This window comes from Corvus cornix, chromosome 19 (genome assembly GCF_000738735.6).
Source record: "Corvus cornix cornix isolate S_Up_H32 chromosome 19, ASM73873v5, whole genome shotgun sequence".
NCBI lineage: Eukaryota > Metazoa > Chordata > Aves > Passeriformes > Corvidae > Corvus > Corvus cornix.
In genome coordinates, this window is record NC_046348.1 from 7,539,095 (window position 1) to 7,555,744 (window position 16,650).

The 16,650-nt window shown below is 53.9% G+C and overlaps 1 protein-coding gene across 1 annotated transcript; it reads left to right on the plus strand.

Moving 5' to 3' along the window:
• Positions 1–1,394: 1,394 nt before the first annotated feature.
• Positions 1,395–16,362, plus strand: ADORA2B (adenosine A2b receptor). The gene is made up of 2 exons (XM_010402398.4): positions 1,395–2,009; positions 13,399–16,362. Exons 1-2 carry the CDS (start codon positions 1,480–1,482, stop codon positions 14,090–14,092), a joined length of 1,224 nt encoding a protein of 407 aa, XP_010400700.2. The 5' UTR covers positions 1,395–1,479; the 3' UTR covers positions 14,093–16,362.
• Positions 16,363–16,650: the final 288 nt, after the last annotated feature.

Below are 16,650 nucleotides of genomic sequence, written 5' to 3' on the forward strand. Positions count from 1 at the left end.
CTCACCTCAAACTCTGCTGCTCCTTTCAGGGCACTTCCAGGCAAACACTGAGGCTTGAATCACGGGAGTTATGGGTTTCCCAGTTAATGCCATCGTGGAATTGGTCCTTCCCTGTGACTGCAGAGTGCCTGGAATCCAAAGTGCAAAGGGCAGCGATGCTCCTACGTGCAGCTCCTTCTCTGTCCCCATCGAATTTCCATAGCTTTCCTTCAGCATCCTGGTCAGCCTTAAGCATCCTGCTCCTGAGATGTCCAACTTGATAAAAATGACTTTGTTCAATACAGAGTAAGAGTCCCCCTTTGTATCTGTCTGACCCAAAGCATTGCTGATGAACAGGAGTGTTTCCATTTGCACTACACCCACAGGAATAATTTCAATCATATTTTTGCCATGTATTTTTTGCTCCGATTTAACTCTGGATCCTTAGAAAGCATTCTCTTTCACAGGATTTAGTTTCCATCTTTGTTTAAAAAGAAAAAGTAAATCAATGGCAATTTCTTTTACTTTCTGTTTGCTGCAGGAAGGTTTACTTTCTTTACTGTTTGGAATTTTTCCCACTTTCTACCCTGGATTATTCAGTGCTGCTGGATGCTTCAGCAGCGGTGTGAAGTTCAATCTCTGCTCTGTGTTTTGATGGTGAACACGATATAAAGCATGAAACCTGTGATGATAAAGGTAACCAGTTATTAAATTATATTTATCTTCACATTCCTTCACATTCTTTAACCTGCTGGTTTAAGATCCACCAGAGCAGACAACCCCTTTCTTCGGTGATTGCATCAGGTACAATTTTTTTTTAAGCTCCTTAGACCGAAACTCAACCACTTCAGCCCTGTGAGTAACAACATTTGCTAATCCGTGGTATTTTGCCATTTCTTACATCAGGAAATGCCCCGCTGTGCCATAACCATCCACAGACGGAGCGCTGCCAGGATTTTGTGAAATCTCTTCCTTTGGGTCAGCACTCTGCTGGTGGCGTTTTTTTTTTTTTTTTTGGTGCGGCAACTCCGGTGTCCCAGAGCAGCAGCAGCGGCAGCATCCGGAGCCCTCGAGTTTGGCGACAGCGAGGGCAACTTTTTACTCAGAATTGAGCAAAGCGGTGCCCAAAACCTCCGGGGAGCCGCACACGCCGGGCCGGGAGTGCGGGAGCGGGGCCGGGGCCGGGGCCGGGGTGCGGGAGCGGGGCCGGGGCCGGGGGTGCGGGAGCGGGCCGGGCGCTGCGGGGGCGCGGTGCCGGTGCCGCCGGGTCCCGGCCAATGGCTCCGCGCCGCGCACTCCCCGCCCCGCTCGCCCCATGTGCAGAAATAGCCCCGCCGGCAGCGGCAGCGGCTTTTCCGCGGGGAGCGGGCGGCAGCGGCGGAGCATCCCCGGGCGGAGCATTCCGGGCGGAGCATCCCGGGCGGAGCAGCCCCGGGCCGGGCCGGCCCCGATGGCCCCGCGGGCGGCGGCGGCGGGCGGGCGCTGAGCGGGGACCCGCGGATGCCGGGCCGGGGCCGGGCGGTGCGGGCAGCGGGGGCCGCGACCCGGGGCTCGCCGCGCCCCTCCGGCCCCCAGGGCCGCGGGGAGCCCGGACATGGGCGTTCGGCTGACCCGTGGCGTGTTGGTACCTGCGGGAGGGCGCCCGGTGGAAAGTCCCTTCTTCCCATGAGCAGCGCCTGCTCCTGGCGCTGGGCTCTCGCCATGGACACTATGAAAACCACCTACATCGTGCTGGAGCTCATCATCGCCGTGCTCTCCATCGCTGGCAACGTGCTGGTCTGCTGGGCTGTGGCCATCAACAGCACCTTGAAGAACGCCACCAACTATTTCCTGGTGTCGCTGGCCGTGGCGGATATCGCCGTGGGGTTGTTGGCCATTCCTTTCGCCATCACCATCAGCATCGGGTTCCAGGTGGATTTTCACAGCTGCCTCTTCTTCGCCTGCTTCGTGCTGGTGCTGACACAAAGCTCCATTTTCAGCTTGCTGGCGGTGGCCATCGACAGGTACCTGGCTATTAAGATCCCACTGAGGTAAGAGATTGGAGTGGGAATGAGCATCCACATTCCCTGACAGCCTGGGCTCTGATCTTCCTGCTCTTAGCGTGCAGGAACTTCTTCTAATCTCTTGCGCTGCCCCAAAAGTTTTGCTGCTCACAGGTGATGGAAATAACAGAGGTTTTGCATTCACTCCCTGCAGGACTGGGGTCAGTATCCCACCTCTTGCACTTTCTTGAGGATGTTTGCCTTGGGAGGGTCAGTGGCTTCTCGGGGGGGCCGTGCCGTGATGTAATGCTGTGTTTGGGATGGTTGTGGCTCATCTGTGTAGGTATTTATACAGCCCCTTTATTGTGGTGTCCCGGCATCTCCCAGGTAGTTAAATACAGGAGCAGCCACTCTTTCCTAATTCCTCCTGCAAAAGGAGAAGAGGGAAGCAGAAAAACTTCACATGTCAGATTTTAGAGATGTACAGCTCAGAGTCTCATCCAAGTGCAGCATCCAAGACATGAATTGATTTCCTTCTAATTCATGGGAGTTGAATTAAAAAGGGGAAAACTGTATGGGTGTAAGATACAGGCTCATCACTAATGAGCTGGTGCAGCAGCTTCTTAAGCTGGAGTGCACCAAACCCCGGCTTTGCATTATGAACGACCTGAGTTTGTTCATCTCAGTCTCCTCTGTATCTCAGTTGTCCTTCCCTGAGAATAAGACACTGATGGAGCCCTCTCGGGAGTCTGGGACAGCTCCAGGGACTGCCAGGAGCAGAGGCTGTGGGGAAGCAGGGCAGATGCGACGCAGGGACCTCAGCTGAACTCCGGAAAGCCGCAGCTTTCCTGGGTTCTGCTCGTCCCCGGCATCTCCCTTCATTGCACGAGCAATGAAGTCACCCTAAAATGACTTGAAAAAAAAACCCCTTTCACTCTGTTCTGGCACCTTGCATCGGAGGCCTCCCATAGGTTGAGCAAATATGAGTTAGTCGTGGGGCAGAGGTGGAAAAGCGTGGCTGTGTGTCACCGGAGCTCGGCGCGTGGAAATTCCGGGGGACGTCGCGCAAGCGGGAGCAGACCTGCAGCAGAGCGGGGCAGGAACAGGGGCATGGGCAGGGATAGGGGCAGGGACAGGTGGTTTCCAGCATCCCTGACCTTGTTTCTGACCCTTCCAGCCACCCAGCCGGGCTCACAGAGCCACCCTGGCTCTGGAAAATGCTTTGGTGCCTCTTCCATCCTTTCACTTGCGGCTTTCTCGGGATGGGGAAGCGGCACAGCAGCAGCTACAGAAGCAGGTCAGATTTATAAGTTTCAGTTTAATCACACCCCTGGCCACAAGCTGTCAGGCAATAACTCTATTTCTGTACCACAAACACTTTCTGCAGCTGAGGAAACTGTTGTGAGGGGTTTCTGCTCTGCTGAGATCTGGGGGGAAGCAGAGGATCAGAAATGCTCCGAGGGATCGTTCCTGTGCTTGCAGAAGGGAAGTGGCTTTGCCAACTGACAAAACAGCCAGTATTTCCTCCATTCTTTTTTTGCCCAGTCCTGGTCTTGGGCAGGTTTGCTCGACTCTCTGTCAGGGCAGTTCATCCCAGGGCAGTTTTGCCTTGCTTTGGGATTCTTTCCCAGCGTCGCTTTCCTCACCCCATCTCACGCCAAAGCTTTTATTCCATTTGCACAAACGTCTTTATTCCTATGAGTGCTTTCAAGCTGGACACAAATGGAGACCAAGGAGTCCCATCCTAGGCCGGCTGAAGTGCGAAATTTGGATTAAACTCCATCTTGGCATTGAGGCCCATTCCACTGCTCTCAAGAAGGGACCAGCAAGTAAAAAACTCCTTTCAAAGGAGGGGGGTTGCCCCTGTGAGGAGAGCAGGACAATGGACAGGCCACTGCCCCGGTGACAGGAGGTTTAGGGACTGACACTGAAAGGCTTTTTTTAGTTGTACAGCCAAGATGAAGAGGGGGTAGAGGAGATTATAAATGTACACGGGTAAAACACTTCTCTGCTGCACCGGGGTTTTCCCAGCAAGGCTTGGGGAGAGTTTTCTCATCAGCATCGTTATTCCTGGGGGGCTCCACAGTGCTGCTGGCAGGGAAAGGAGAGAAACTTCTCCCACCACCCTCTCTGGGCAGGAGCACGTGCCGTTTCTGGAAGCAGGTCATCAGTTTCTAGGAATGGAGACTGTAGGAAAAGCTTTCCTCATTTAAACACTTATTCTGGAGGCCAATGCAGAGGCTGATACCAAACCATGGAGTATTAGATGTTTAAGAAAATGATTTGTGCCCAGCCCTGTCCAGCAATTACAAGAAATAACGAGGTTGTTGCAGAGCAGATGAGTGTCCCTGTCACATCCAGTGCTCCATCAGCTCCCTGAGGAAAGCTCAGCAGGGACATTAAGGACTGGCTGTGCCACATTATTTCATACCCTTTCAGAGCTGTTTGAGAGGCTGGGCAGGCCTGTGGGCTGGGGTGCACAGCAGAACTTTGCATTACAGCCAGGCTAATAATGGATTTTTCAGCACTGTGGCTGAACTGAAAAATCCCATGGGGAAAATTGTTTCAGTGAAACTGGAACAGCGATGTTGGGAGGTTTCAGTGAAGCAAAGTGATCCTGACCAACCTGGCAGATTTTGGGTTGAGTTGCCCAACCCTTCCAATGTGGCTGTGCTGCTCTTGGAGGCCAAGACCTCCTTTGCTGGGGAAGGAACTGACAACTTCTCATCTGGAGAATTGCAGAACAAAAATCTCATTTTAAAAATGGTGGTTTCGAACCCTCCCTCTTCTGGCTAAAAATATTTGCTGAATTTGACCCTAAGCCATGAATTCTTTCTGTCCCTCAAAACTCGTATTTTTTCTTGTTTGCTTTTGATGAATTTACTGTTTGTGGAGAAGCCCCCACCCACGCTGCCCATTCTGTGCAGCTGCAGCTCTGAGCCCTTCCCTGGGTCCCTTCTCCCTTGGCCCCCACCAGGATGCAGCTCCTTGTCCTCGGACACTCCGTCCCTGCCGCGTTTCCCACACCCTCCTGGGCACTGCCACCCCAGTGTGCCCATCCCTGTGCCCAGGGACACAGCTCCATCCCAGCTCTCCTCTGCCAGCCTGAACCCCCACAGCACTTTCTCTAAGCAGAATATCCAAGGCAGAGAATCAAGCATCTCTCAGCAGCAGCAGCAGCAAATCCATCCTGCAGAGAGCACTTGGCACAGAGGTTTTTGCTCTCTGGCTTCCTCCGGGGCTGGATTTCACCTCACAGTCCTGTAGCTGGGAGCCAAATAAGATTTGTAGGTGGAATAAAACAGTTTCCTTTTATTTGCATTAACCCAAATCCTTTGGCATGGTGAAAAATTGTAGGTACGGATGGATGCCTGGAACAAACGTGTCAGGGATTAGGGAGGGAGAAGAGGATCGGGATTTAGAGAGCAAAGGGAGAGTGAAACACGGAGTAACCCCACGCTGTGTGTGCCCCTGTCCACTGGTAGCTCCTGCAGGACAGTGAATGTGCTGCTGCTGCCTGGCAAACATCCCAGCTGGCACCTGCCGAGGGAAAATCATCCCCAGTTCCCTGGGAGTTGAGCTGATCTGCTGCTTGCCCTGGGTTTAGTTCTCCCCCATCTTCAACTTTACCCCGAGCAGAAGTGCAGGACTGATGTTCCAGGGAAGCTTTGCCATGAACTGGAGCAGAGTACCAGCCACATCCCCTCCCTTTTTGCACATCTTCGAGCCCTTGCTGCCCCTCCTGCAGCCAGAGGATCCTCGTATGGATTCACAGCCAGTTAATGGGATCGGGATCTGTTAATGGTGCTGCCCTAATCTGCCTCTGCTCCTGCCAGGCTCCCACAGGAGCTGCTGCTGCCCCCCTTAGCTGGGACATGAGGAAGGCAACAGTGCAGCTCCTTCCTGCAGTCCTCGTGGGACAGATTAAATTTGGGTTGTTGCTGCTTTTCCCTCGTCCTTTCCAGAGGTGGCTTGGCTGATGCTGAGGCTCTGCCTGCCCTCTGCGGCAGAGGAGGGGCTCCCTCTGTGTGCCCCAGCACAGATTTGTTCCCAGATCCCTTTCAGCTCCCAGCTTGTCATTCAGCAAAGCAAACTGGTGGGGTTTGATGCCAAGTGGGAGGGCTGGAGCCACTGGGGAGCAGGACAAATCCTCTTGGTGTTCACCTGGCACTCTGTGTGTGCCACCAGCAGCTGCTCTTCCTCCCCTGCCCTTGCCTCATTTCCTTTAGTCCTTGCACTGCCCGGGTGTGTTCTGCTGCTCCCGTGTGGCTCTCGTGCTGTGCCCACTCCCTGAGCAGCACAGGAGGCATCCTGATTCCTGCTTCCTGCTTCCAGAGCCTCTCCATCCCTCAGGAGGCTGTGCCTGGCCTTGGTTATCACTGAGTTATTAACTTAAAATGTCAGAAACCCAGCAAGGGCAGGAGGGCCGGGGTGTTGGCTTGAGCAATGGAGCTCTCACATCTTTAGGGAAGTTTGTGTCAGCCAAGCTGGGCTCAGGGGATGTGGGAGGATCTTTCAGGGCTGCCACTCGCTCCAGCCTTCGGATGCAGCCAAAACACAACAACAAAATCGGGAATAATCACTTGTGCCCTCGTGGCAATAAAGTAGAGAGGGGAAATCGCAGCTACTTTTAGCTGTGAGCAGCCTGGTTTCCTTAAAATGCATGTCCCAGATTGTTACATCTTTCCTGCACCCCCAAGGCCACTTCCCTCCCAAAAAAACCAAAGTCCTGACAGGAAAAGGAATTGTCTTTGGGAGCTCTGCCCTCCTGCAGAGCTGGGGGGCAGCAGAGATGCCAGAGAGCATCAGGGATGTCAGGGTTGGTTCCAGGCTGTTGGCTGAGGGCACTGTTCTCCAGGCTGAGCCAGAACCCAGATCTAGATCGGATTTAGGAGTTTTTTTCCATTTTGGCCAGCTCAATCTGTAAAAGTACAGGTTAATTTTAAGATGTAAAAAAAAAAAGCAGCTTTTGAAATCCAGCAGGATTTTGCTCCAGAAGATCTTTTGACCTCTCCCAGCAAAAAATACACGAAACCGAAATGTTTTGGCAGGAACTGTTTTAAAGTTGCAAGTTTTTGCTTTGTTAATTATCGAGCTGCTGCTTGGGATTTTTATGAATTTGCTGTTTGTCAGAACAGTGAGACCAGACCACAAAACTGAGTCTTTGAGGAGTGTTCTGCCCCGGCCCTGGGCTGCCCCAGGCAGTGACCACGTGGGGGTTTGGGGACTCCTCTTACTGTACTTGATCTGCAAGATGCCAGGAATTAGTGACTCCAGCTGTGCCTACAGATGTGTCAGTCCTGTCCCCGCCCCACCAGCTCTCAGGCTTGGAGAAGGGACAGGGTTTAGGGAATCTGTGCAATCCAAAGGGAGGATTAACTCCTAATCCAATGGATGACATCAGGCCTGGGTATGAGCCACAAATAACCTGGGAGTGCATCAGTGGGGATGTGTCCCTGTGTGTGTGTCCCTTCAGGGCCATGTGGGCACTGGTGTCACTGTGACCAGAGCTGCTGGACCCTGGACAAGGGACAGAGCACAGTCCCTGCAGGAGCAGCTCTTGGCCACATCCTCCCTTCCCACTGCTCAAACCTTCCATGGATGTGCCCCTTGTGCTGCAGTGGCACAGCTGGCACAGGCCTGGGAGCTCCGTGCAGCCTGGCAGTGCCCAGGCAGGGAGGAGAGGACGGGATGGGCTCCTGGAGCTGCTGGAATAGGCTGGGATGAGGCTCCGATGGGCTCGGTGCTGACCCTGGCAGATCGCCCAGCCCCTGGGGAGGTTGGTCAGGGCTCTGCAGTGAGGGCAGGTGAGCAGCAGCTGGGTGGGGCTGGGGGGTGGGAAGGCAGCGGTCTGGAAGCTTTGGGAAGGGATTTAGCACCCCTTTCATTGCAGAAAGAGGGATCCAGCAGAGATCTGCCATCTCCCACCCTTATCTGTTATCGGAGTGAGCAGGGCACTGGGAGGGGCAGCGGTCAGCACTGTTTGGGATCACACCCGCACAGCTGGCTCTGAATCCCAGTCCCTATCTCACCTCTGCCAGGCACCTTTAACTCAGCGAGGCCTGACCCTCGGGGAGGTTCGGAATGGCAAAAAGTCCCAGCCCCAGGCCCCAGCAGGCTGATAACGCAGGGCTGCAGAGCCCTGGGGGAGGCTGCTGCTGAGGAGGGGCTCAGGTCTTAGAGAGTGGTTGAGTTCTAGGACTCAGAAACACATCATGGAGCACAAAGCACCAGTATCACACTGATTCCACACCAGTATCACACCAGTATCACACCAGTATCACATCCTCCTGCCGGCACAGGGACGTCTTGGGGCAGCTGCTGCTGTTAGGATGTCAGGGGATGCTGGAGTGTGAGAGCAGCGTGCAGGGAGAGGGGGCTGAGCTCATTTCCTTCCTGTGCTCCGGGGCTCTGTTGGCCTCTGTTTGCCCCAGCCCGGGGTGGCCCAGCCCGCCCCGCTCACGCCCCCGGTGTCTGAGCTCAGCTTTCAGCCACTTTTTCTCACCCTGCCGAGCGAGCGAACGCCGACAGACACCGAGATCTCAAACGCAAATCCCTCGGGGCTGCTGTGAGAGGCGTGAGAGAGGCACCCACACCTCGCCAGCCCTGTCAGCGTTCACCAAGAGCAGGGCTGCGAGCCCCTCGCAGCATCCTCAGCTGCAGGTCCCCCTATTAATCCCCCAGATTACCCAGCCGTGTGCCACTTGTAGGTTTTATACCTCCCCTGTGTTCCTCCTTCCCACACACCCGATGACCCGTGGCTGTCCCCTGTCCGCAGACGGTGTGGGGACAGCAGGGGACAGGGCAGGGCAGGGACAGGGCAGAGGGGCCGCCTGTGCGGGGGCTGCGGGGATGAACCGGGCTGAGGCAGGAGCGGGGGGCTGCCCCTGTCCCGGCTCTATCCCCATCCCGGGGAAGGAGGGCTCACAGCAGGGGTCAGCACATGGGTGAGAACATCTCAGACACGTTTTTAAACCTGCGGGTGTTTGATAGTCCCGGCTTGTGGACCTGGCGTGGCTGGGGATACGGGGACCCGGGGGTGGGGACGCTCCCCTCCACCCGAGAGGCATCCCCAGGGCTGGGCGTGAAGCCCAGGCGGGTTTTGTGTGTTTTTCCTGCCTCCTGACCCGTGAGCTCACCTGAGCCGGGGCTGGCGGGGTGACAGAGGGACAGAGGGACAGTGCCCGCCCAGCGGAAGGCCGGGAGCGCTGCCGCTGTCCCCTGCACAATAGGGACAGATGCGGGAGGAAGTGATTTGTCTGCCCGGGACAGGGACACTCGCAGATGTCCCCTTCCCCGGCTGATAGCGTTACCACTGATCAGATTTCCGGCCGCCAACTCCTTCCTGGTTAAACAGTGCAGCTTTTTCTTTTTATTTCTTTTTTTTTTTTTTTTCCCCACTCCTCCCTAAGGTGCAATTTATGATTCATTTAAAATGTCCTGCCAGGATATTTCAGCTGGTGTGTGATCTCCATTCCGCGGCTGTGCACGGAGCTCAGAGGCAGCAACGGTGCTTTATTTTGTTATAGCTAAAAAAACATTTTAAAAAAAGAGCAAGATGCAAAGTACAGCTGTGAGGAGGTGTCAAGAACACAATGCTTGGCAGCAGAGCTGTTCTCACCCCTTGTGAATGGAGGTGTCTGTGTATTTCCCTTCACACTTAAAATAGAAATACATAAAATGTCACTGCTTGTTTGTAGCAGAGCATCTGCCTGATCTGAGTTCTGCAAACTCCATCTGCTCCTCTCCCTGCATCCAGCAGCCTGGGCACGGGGCAGAGTGGGGAGGGAGCTGGGGAGCACTGGTTCCCGGCTCCCTCAGCACAAGCCATGTGTGAATTTGGAGTTTAAGCTCCGAAATTTTTCATCAGAGACTGATCCTGCTCTGGAGGCAGTGGGAGAACCCAAAGTCCTTGGGCAGCCTCTGCTGTGGCACAGGGACATGATGGACAGGCGAGGGGCTGTGTGGCACCTCATGGCTTTGATCTGCCCATCTTTCTGGGCTGCCTGGGGACAAGCAGGATTCTCCTCCATCCCTGCTCTCTGAAATAAATAATGTGGGAATAACAGCCCCATTCCAGAGCGTTTCCTCCAGGCTGCTGCTGTTTCTGCCCCAAGTCCATCACCCCAAATGCTGAATTTCTCCTGCTGTGCTTTCCTTGTTCTCCAGAGCTCAGGGGCAGCAGGGCTGGGGTGGCCTCCCCGGGGTCCAGCAGGGGCTGGTGGCAGATGCCAGGGACATGCAGGACATGACTCAGTTCCTGCCTTTGGGAGCCAAACTCCTGCCCGGGAGAGGCCGGGCTCTGCTCTGTGCCAGCTGTGCTCAGCACCAGCCTGGGCCACTTGGCTGCTTCCCAGCCCCAGGAAATGGCAGCAGAAATGCAGAAAGCCCAAACCCCAAGCGCCCTCCTGCCAGCTCCTGGAGAGCACAGCAAGCCTCCCCAACAGAGCTCGCTCTTCTGGTGTTTGCTGGGATGCTCTCCCAGGACAACACTGGGGTTTGGAGGGGGATGCCTGCTGTGGGAAGGCCACCAGGAACAGGGGACACCTGGTCCAGCCCCAGTGGAGCCCTGGCTGGAGCCTTTGTGGCCTGTTTGGGTGAGGGCACAGCGGGGACAGCCCCAGCTGCCCATGGTGACGCTGCAAGAGCTCCTTAAAGCCCCTGTCCTCCTGCAGTGCCCGTGACATCGGTGGCCAAGGCACAGCTCCATCCATCAGGACAGGAACCTGACTCGCCCCGTGGTGGCATCGGGGCTCCCATGTGTCCACAGGGTGGGAGCTGGGGTAATTAAAGCCTTCATGGTGATTGCACCAGTAAAGAGACCTTGACCGGTGGTGTAAGAGGAACTAATGCATCGCCAGGTTATTTAATCCCAATAAATCATTTTAAAATAGTCAGCCGTTATTTACATTAAAGCAACATTTGATGCCTCCGGGCAGAAGCGTAGAGGTGATTCAATATTTGTTATACATTAGTTGAGCAGACTTAGGTGAGTAAATTTACTTTAATAGGGGTTTTTTTTGCCTAATAATATTAAACCTAAAAGAGAATGAAGGAGGGTTTTGCTGCAGAATTCTGAGCTGTGAAAATCTGCCGGTTCCTCACTGTCTGACCCTGTTTTACAGAGCTTAGGGAAGAGCTTGTGAGACTTTCATACCTGGATCTGGTCACTGTCATTCATTTCTTTTTTTAAGCATGTGCTTAACCTGTGTTCACTTAAGGGCAATACAGACAGTCCCACCAAATAAGTGTTTTAAGGTAATAACAAGGTAATTAATGAACACTTCTAGGACATCAGGCTATTCCAAATTTCACCCTGGGCTCTTCTGGCTGGCCACAGCAATGACCATCCATCAGCACCGGCCACCAGCTGAATGGAGAGAGGGTGGGAGGGATTTGCAATGCAAATCCTGGGGAAATAAAGAGCTGATCTGAGCAGGGCACTTGGTGAACAACCCTCTCCAGCCCTCCCCATGGCTCAGCTCTGGCTCTTGCAGACTGAGAGCCCAGAATGTTTTTACATCTTCTCTCAGACGCTGTAAAAACGCACGTGCCACGATCCCAGCTGCAGCTCCACTGGGAGCGCTGGGAAGAGCGAGCAGCTCTAAAATAAACAGGCCACCAGTACAGCCACTGGAACATTAGGAGTGGCTTCTTGACTGGTCTTGTAAACCTTCAAGCCAAGCCTTATCTTTGCAGAAGAGTTCAGGAGAAGAGCAGATGGAAGAAGACATTCAGGGTCAAATGTTTTCAGCAAGAGGCAGCACTGAATGTCACCAGCCTGGGACCTCAGCATGGCCACAGCAGCTCCTCCTGCTCCTGAGCACACAGAACCCTCCACTCCTTCAGTTTCTGTTTCTGAACAATGGGCCCTTTGGCATTTTCCAGTCTCACCATGGTACTTTTTGGGATGGAGCACCTGGAGAGATTCTCTAAGCAGGGCAAGCAGGAGCCACGGAGCTGCAGTTTTCCCTTTCCACGTGCAGAGCTGAGGGGCAGCAGCAGCTCCTGGTGCCTCTGCAGCACTGACTGAGCTTGGCCAGTGCTGTAGCTCAAGATTCAGACTTTGCCAAGAGATTGGATTTCTGTCAACTTGCTCAAATCTCAATGATTTCAGGTCCCACAACCCCAGACCAGCTCCAGCTACTGAAAACTTAATGCAGGGTCTCAAACCCAACAGGCTTGGCCTCACTGATGCCCTGTTTGAGAACTTCTCATCTTCTGAAGTATTGAAACTTAGCAGTAATGAGAGAAAAATGCAGGAGGAGCCCTTCAGTGGCTGGATCTACCCTTCAGACACCAACCCATGGACTGTGCCCAAAGTTCAGCAGTGCCTAAATGTGGCTGCTGCTCCTGCAGCCTCCCAGCCAGCCCAGCTCATACCTGAAGAAGGAGCCGAGGGCTCCCCCAGCCCCCAGTTGGTGCTGGCAGACCCCCACTGTCCCCTCCTGTCCTTGCAGGAGGAGCAGGAGGCTCAGCTCACGCAGTGATTCACAGGCACAGCTGCAGTTCTGTGGGAATAAAACCCTCCCCTGCCTCACGGGCCGGAAGAAAATCAGAACAAACGTTCTTAGGACAGGAGGAGCAGGGCAGCCAAGCCAGAGTAAACAAGCACGGAGAGAGGGTGTGGGAAGGAGGGGACGTGTGTCAGCCAGCAGACTCTGACTGGCTGTGCAGAGGACAGGAATGGGTTTCTCATGTTGTCTTCTGGCACTCGCTGGTTCTTCCTATCTCCAGACAGGGATCTGACTGATGCTTTGATTTGAGTTGCACCCAAACCAGACTTCTGACTTTTGCTGCTTTAGGTTCCAGCTCTGGTTGCGTCTCTGAGCATCTGAGGGCTGGAGGGGCCATGAAGGGACTCAGTCCACGGGGTGAGGAAGGTGTGGGGCAGCACCAGGCTCAGCACTGCACCAACTTGTCCCTGGGCCACAGCAGAGCTTCTTCATAACCCATGTGGGACTGCAACGTAGAACTGAGCACCAGCATTGCCCCAGCTGGACGGGGTCAGCCCAGGAACTGGCCCAGCAGCTGCCCCAGCGTGCCCAGCAGTGGCTGCTCAGAGCCAGAGAGCATCAGTCAGAGGGAGCCTCCCTGTCCGTGCCCTCCCAGCAGTTGGTGGTTTAGGATCACGCAATGATGGAGCTTTTTTTAAGCCTCCAAGTCCTTTCCCTCCCCTTGCAGGGGGTTTGCGGGCTGGGGCAGTGCCTGGCGCCTCTCTGGAACAGTAAATGAGTCACCTCCCCAAATCACGTTGTGTGGGTGGAGAGCACAGGTGAGAGTTTTCCCCCTCGGGTGATCACAGAGGTGAGGCCCCCGCGTGGGTGTGGGTGTGGCTTTTGTCTCTTTAACCAAAACACTGATGGCTTTAACTGCAGGGAAGTCAGCAGTGCTCATTTATATAACATTTATTGTGCTTTTGTCCCGGGCACTGCAGGTACAACAGCCTGGTGACCGGCAAGCGGGCGAGGGGACTCATCGCTGTGCTGTGGCTCCTGTCCTTTGCGATTGGACTGACCCCACTGATGGGCTGGAATAAAGCCATGAGTGGCTGTCCCAACGGCACCAACGAGACAGGGACCGAGCCTGGGACAGAGCACGACGGCTGCTTCATCTCGTGCCTCTTCGAGAACGTGGTCACCATGAGCTACATGGTCTACTTCAACTTCTTCGGCTGCGTGCTGCTCCCACTCGTCATCATGCTGGGGATCTACATCAAGATATTCATGGTGGCCTGCAAGCAGCTGCACCAGATCGAGCTGATGGGCAACTCCAGGACCACCCTGCAGAAGGAGGTCCACGCAGCCAAGTCTCTGGCCATCATCGTGGGGCTTTTTGCCTTCTGCTGGCTGCCCCTGCACATCTTGAACTGCATCACGCACTTCCACGAGGACTTCTCCAGATCCAAGCCCGAGTGGGTGATGTACATGGCCATCATCCTCTCCCACGCCAACTCTGTCATCAACCCCATCATCTACGCCTACAGGATCCGGGATTTCCGCTACACCTTCCGCAAGATCCTCTCCAAGATCCTCTGCAAGGCCGACGACTTCCCCAAGTGTCCCTCTGACAACAACCAGCACCTGACTGCCATCAACATCAGCTCCCCCGCGGCCTCGGTGACCGTATGACCCTGCCCCTCCTGCCCCTGGATGTCCAGCCCGTCCCTGGCGCTGCCCTTCCCCCTGTGACCAGTCCCAGCGAGCTCCCAGGAGCGCTCAGAGATGACCACTCTGCAGTTGTGCAGCTGTGTTTTTATTTTTATTTTTGTAATTAAGGTCGTGCCTCCGTAGAGGAGTGACCTGAGCGGGGACACTGAGTGCAGCTCGCCCTCCTCTGCTGCCCCAGGGGGTGTGAGAGCTGGGATCCTGTCGTGTTTCCTTTCCAGGTGTTTCCTTTCCAGGTTGGACACTGACTGGGGAAGACTCACCTGCTGGGGGGGTGTTTCCCCAATTGTGCTGCTCATGTCAAGTCATAGGATCTTTATTTTAATTATTATTATTATTTTTTAATATTTTGATTCATTTAGGAGTAATAATTTTGTGTCTGATTTTTGAGTTGTTCTCTAAGTCCATACTTGACAGCACTTTGGTAATACCCTAATTATTCCATCAATTGTTTGATGCAGCTTGTATTCTCCGATGGGAAAAAGTCTTACTTAGCCCAGTTGCTGGTGTGAAACTGAATCTGTGTTCCAGGCACTGAGGGGAGGGACTGTGTGGATGGGAAAACCAGGTCAGAACTGGCCAGCCCAGCATGGGAACCCCATTCACTGCAAGATTTGAGAAAAGACTTGACCAAGGTTTAGAGCAGAGGTTTTACTGCCTTTCAATCACTTTAGTCCACAGGATTGTGCAGTCCAGTGCTTCAGGTTTGCTTCCAGATCTGTTCCCAGCTATCCACATGCAGGAGGCAGAAGTGCCCCAGTGGTCTTGGCTCGTCTGAACCAGAGCCACCGAGGCCAGTGTCACTCTGCCTTGGGGACACGAGCTCTACAATTAGGTGTTTGCTCCCAGGTTTCTGCTGCCAGCCTTGCAGAGCTTCCAGAAGTGCAGGTTTTAGCTGTGAGACCTGGATGCTGCAGCTCACCTGATTCCTAAAGCTTGGTCTGGCTGGGGCTCCCCTGCAGCCCTGTAACTCCCAGAAGCTGTGAATGCGCTTTTTTCCCCCCTAATAGTAGTTTTTATATTTTTATCCCTGAAAAATTGTACTTGAATCACACAGAAATCAACTTTATATTTTTTTAAACTGTGTTGCACTACAAGGGGGGGAATACAAGACCCCAAGAGTTTCATTTCTCTGGCATATATAATGACAAATACGGTGTAAAATCAGTTGAAAAGCTGAAGATATCTTGTTCCTGCAGCATCTCCTCTGCCAGCTGGCAAGAGCTGCAGGAATGACTCTGGGCCCACCATGCACAGGGAATGGTTCCCTGGGAGTGCTGGATTTCATTGTAGCACTCAGCCCCAGACCTGGGTGGAATCACCAGTGAGCTCTGAATGGGTTTGTACATGTTTATGCAATGTCCAAATTTAGCTACAGCTCAGTGGCTCAGAGATGGGCATTTCCAGCACGAGTCTGAGCAGTTCCAGTCACTGTCCCAAGTGCTTCTCCTTTAACAGCCCCATTCAGCTTTGCTGCATCTGCCTTGGTCGGGCTCCAGCTGACACAGGGAGCCACCTCCTGCCATTTGGGCAGGGCCTGACTCTCTCCTCCGTTCATTCCGTCCCTTCTGTGTTATCTTTGGCTGTGTTCCTCCTGTTAATCACGGCTGGAAACGAGCAGGGTTTCACCTGCAGCTCTGGCAGTGTTGCCAAGTGGTTGCAAGCCACATTTATCTTCACAACAAAGGATGTAATCTCTCCCTTTGGCTCGCTGAAAACGACCCAAACTCTCACAGCAGCAATAGAGGGAAACTCTCAGTGCTCTAACACCAAGAGAGAAGGTCCCAGAACACTTGTCCACATGTGAGAGCTTCCAGTGCAGCTCAGCACCCACCACTGCTCCCTTCCCACACCTTTCATGAGCCAGAATTCCTGCAGATGGATGTGGTGCATCCTCAGTCCAGCCGTGCCATGGGGCTGTCAGGCACTAACTCTGGCCCAGATCCCAGTCACTGGCAAGGAAGTGCCTTTGTGGATCTGAGCCAAAGACATTTCAAGGCAAAATAAAACCAGGACACCTCCCTTGCCCCCCTCAATGAAAAGCTCTGAAGGTTTCTATAAAAATGTGAAGCAAAAAGGGCAGAGGAACTTTGTGCAGTGAGTGCAGCTGTGGCCATTCAGCTGTCACTGCTCACTGCTCTGATGGACATGGGTGGATGGGTTCTCCTGGTGTTGCTCAGATTTTGTGTTTGCAGTAACTGCTATTTACATACAGAATGCTTCATTTACCCCCACACCACCTGGCTCAGCCTGTGCCCCGTTATTTCTCGTGGTTATGTGTTCCCATGGTGCAGCATGAGAGACCACACTGCATTTAGGGAGAACAGGGAATCCCAGCTGGAAGAAGCTGGTTCCCAACTCAGGGCTGCTGTGTGGACAGGGAAGCAGCCTTGAGGTGGTCAGTGTGCCTGAAAATGGTCAATTTAAAGCACAGCAACCAGGATGATGCTTCCAAAGATCCTGTTCCAGTGGAAGCACAGAGCTGCCAGCACCTCAGGGTGCTGACACTGATGGATCAGGAA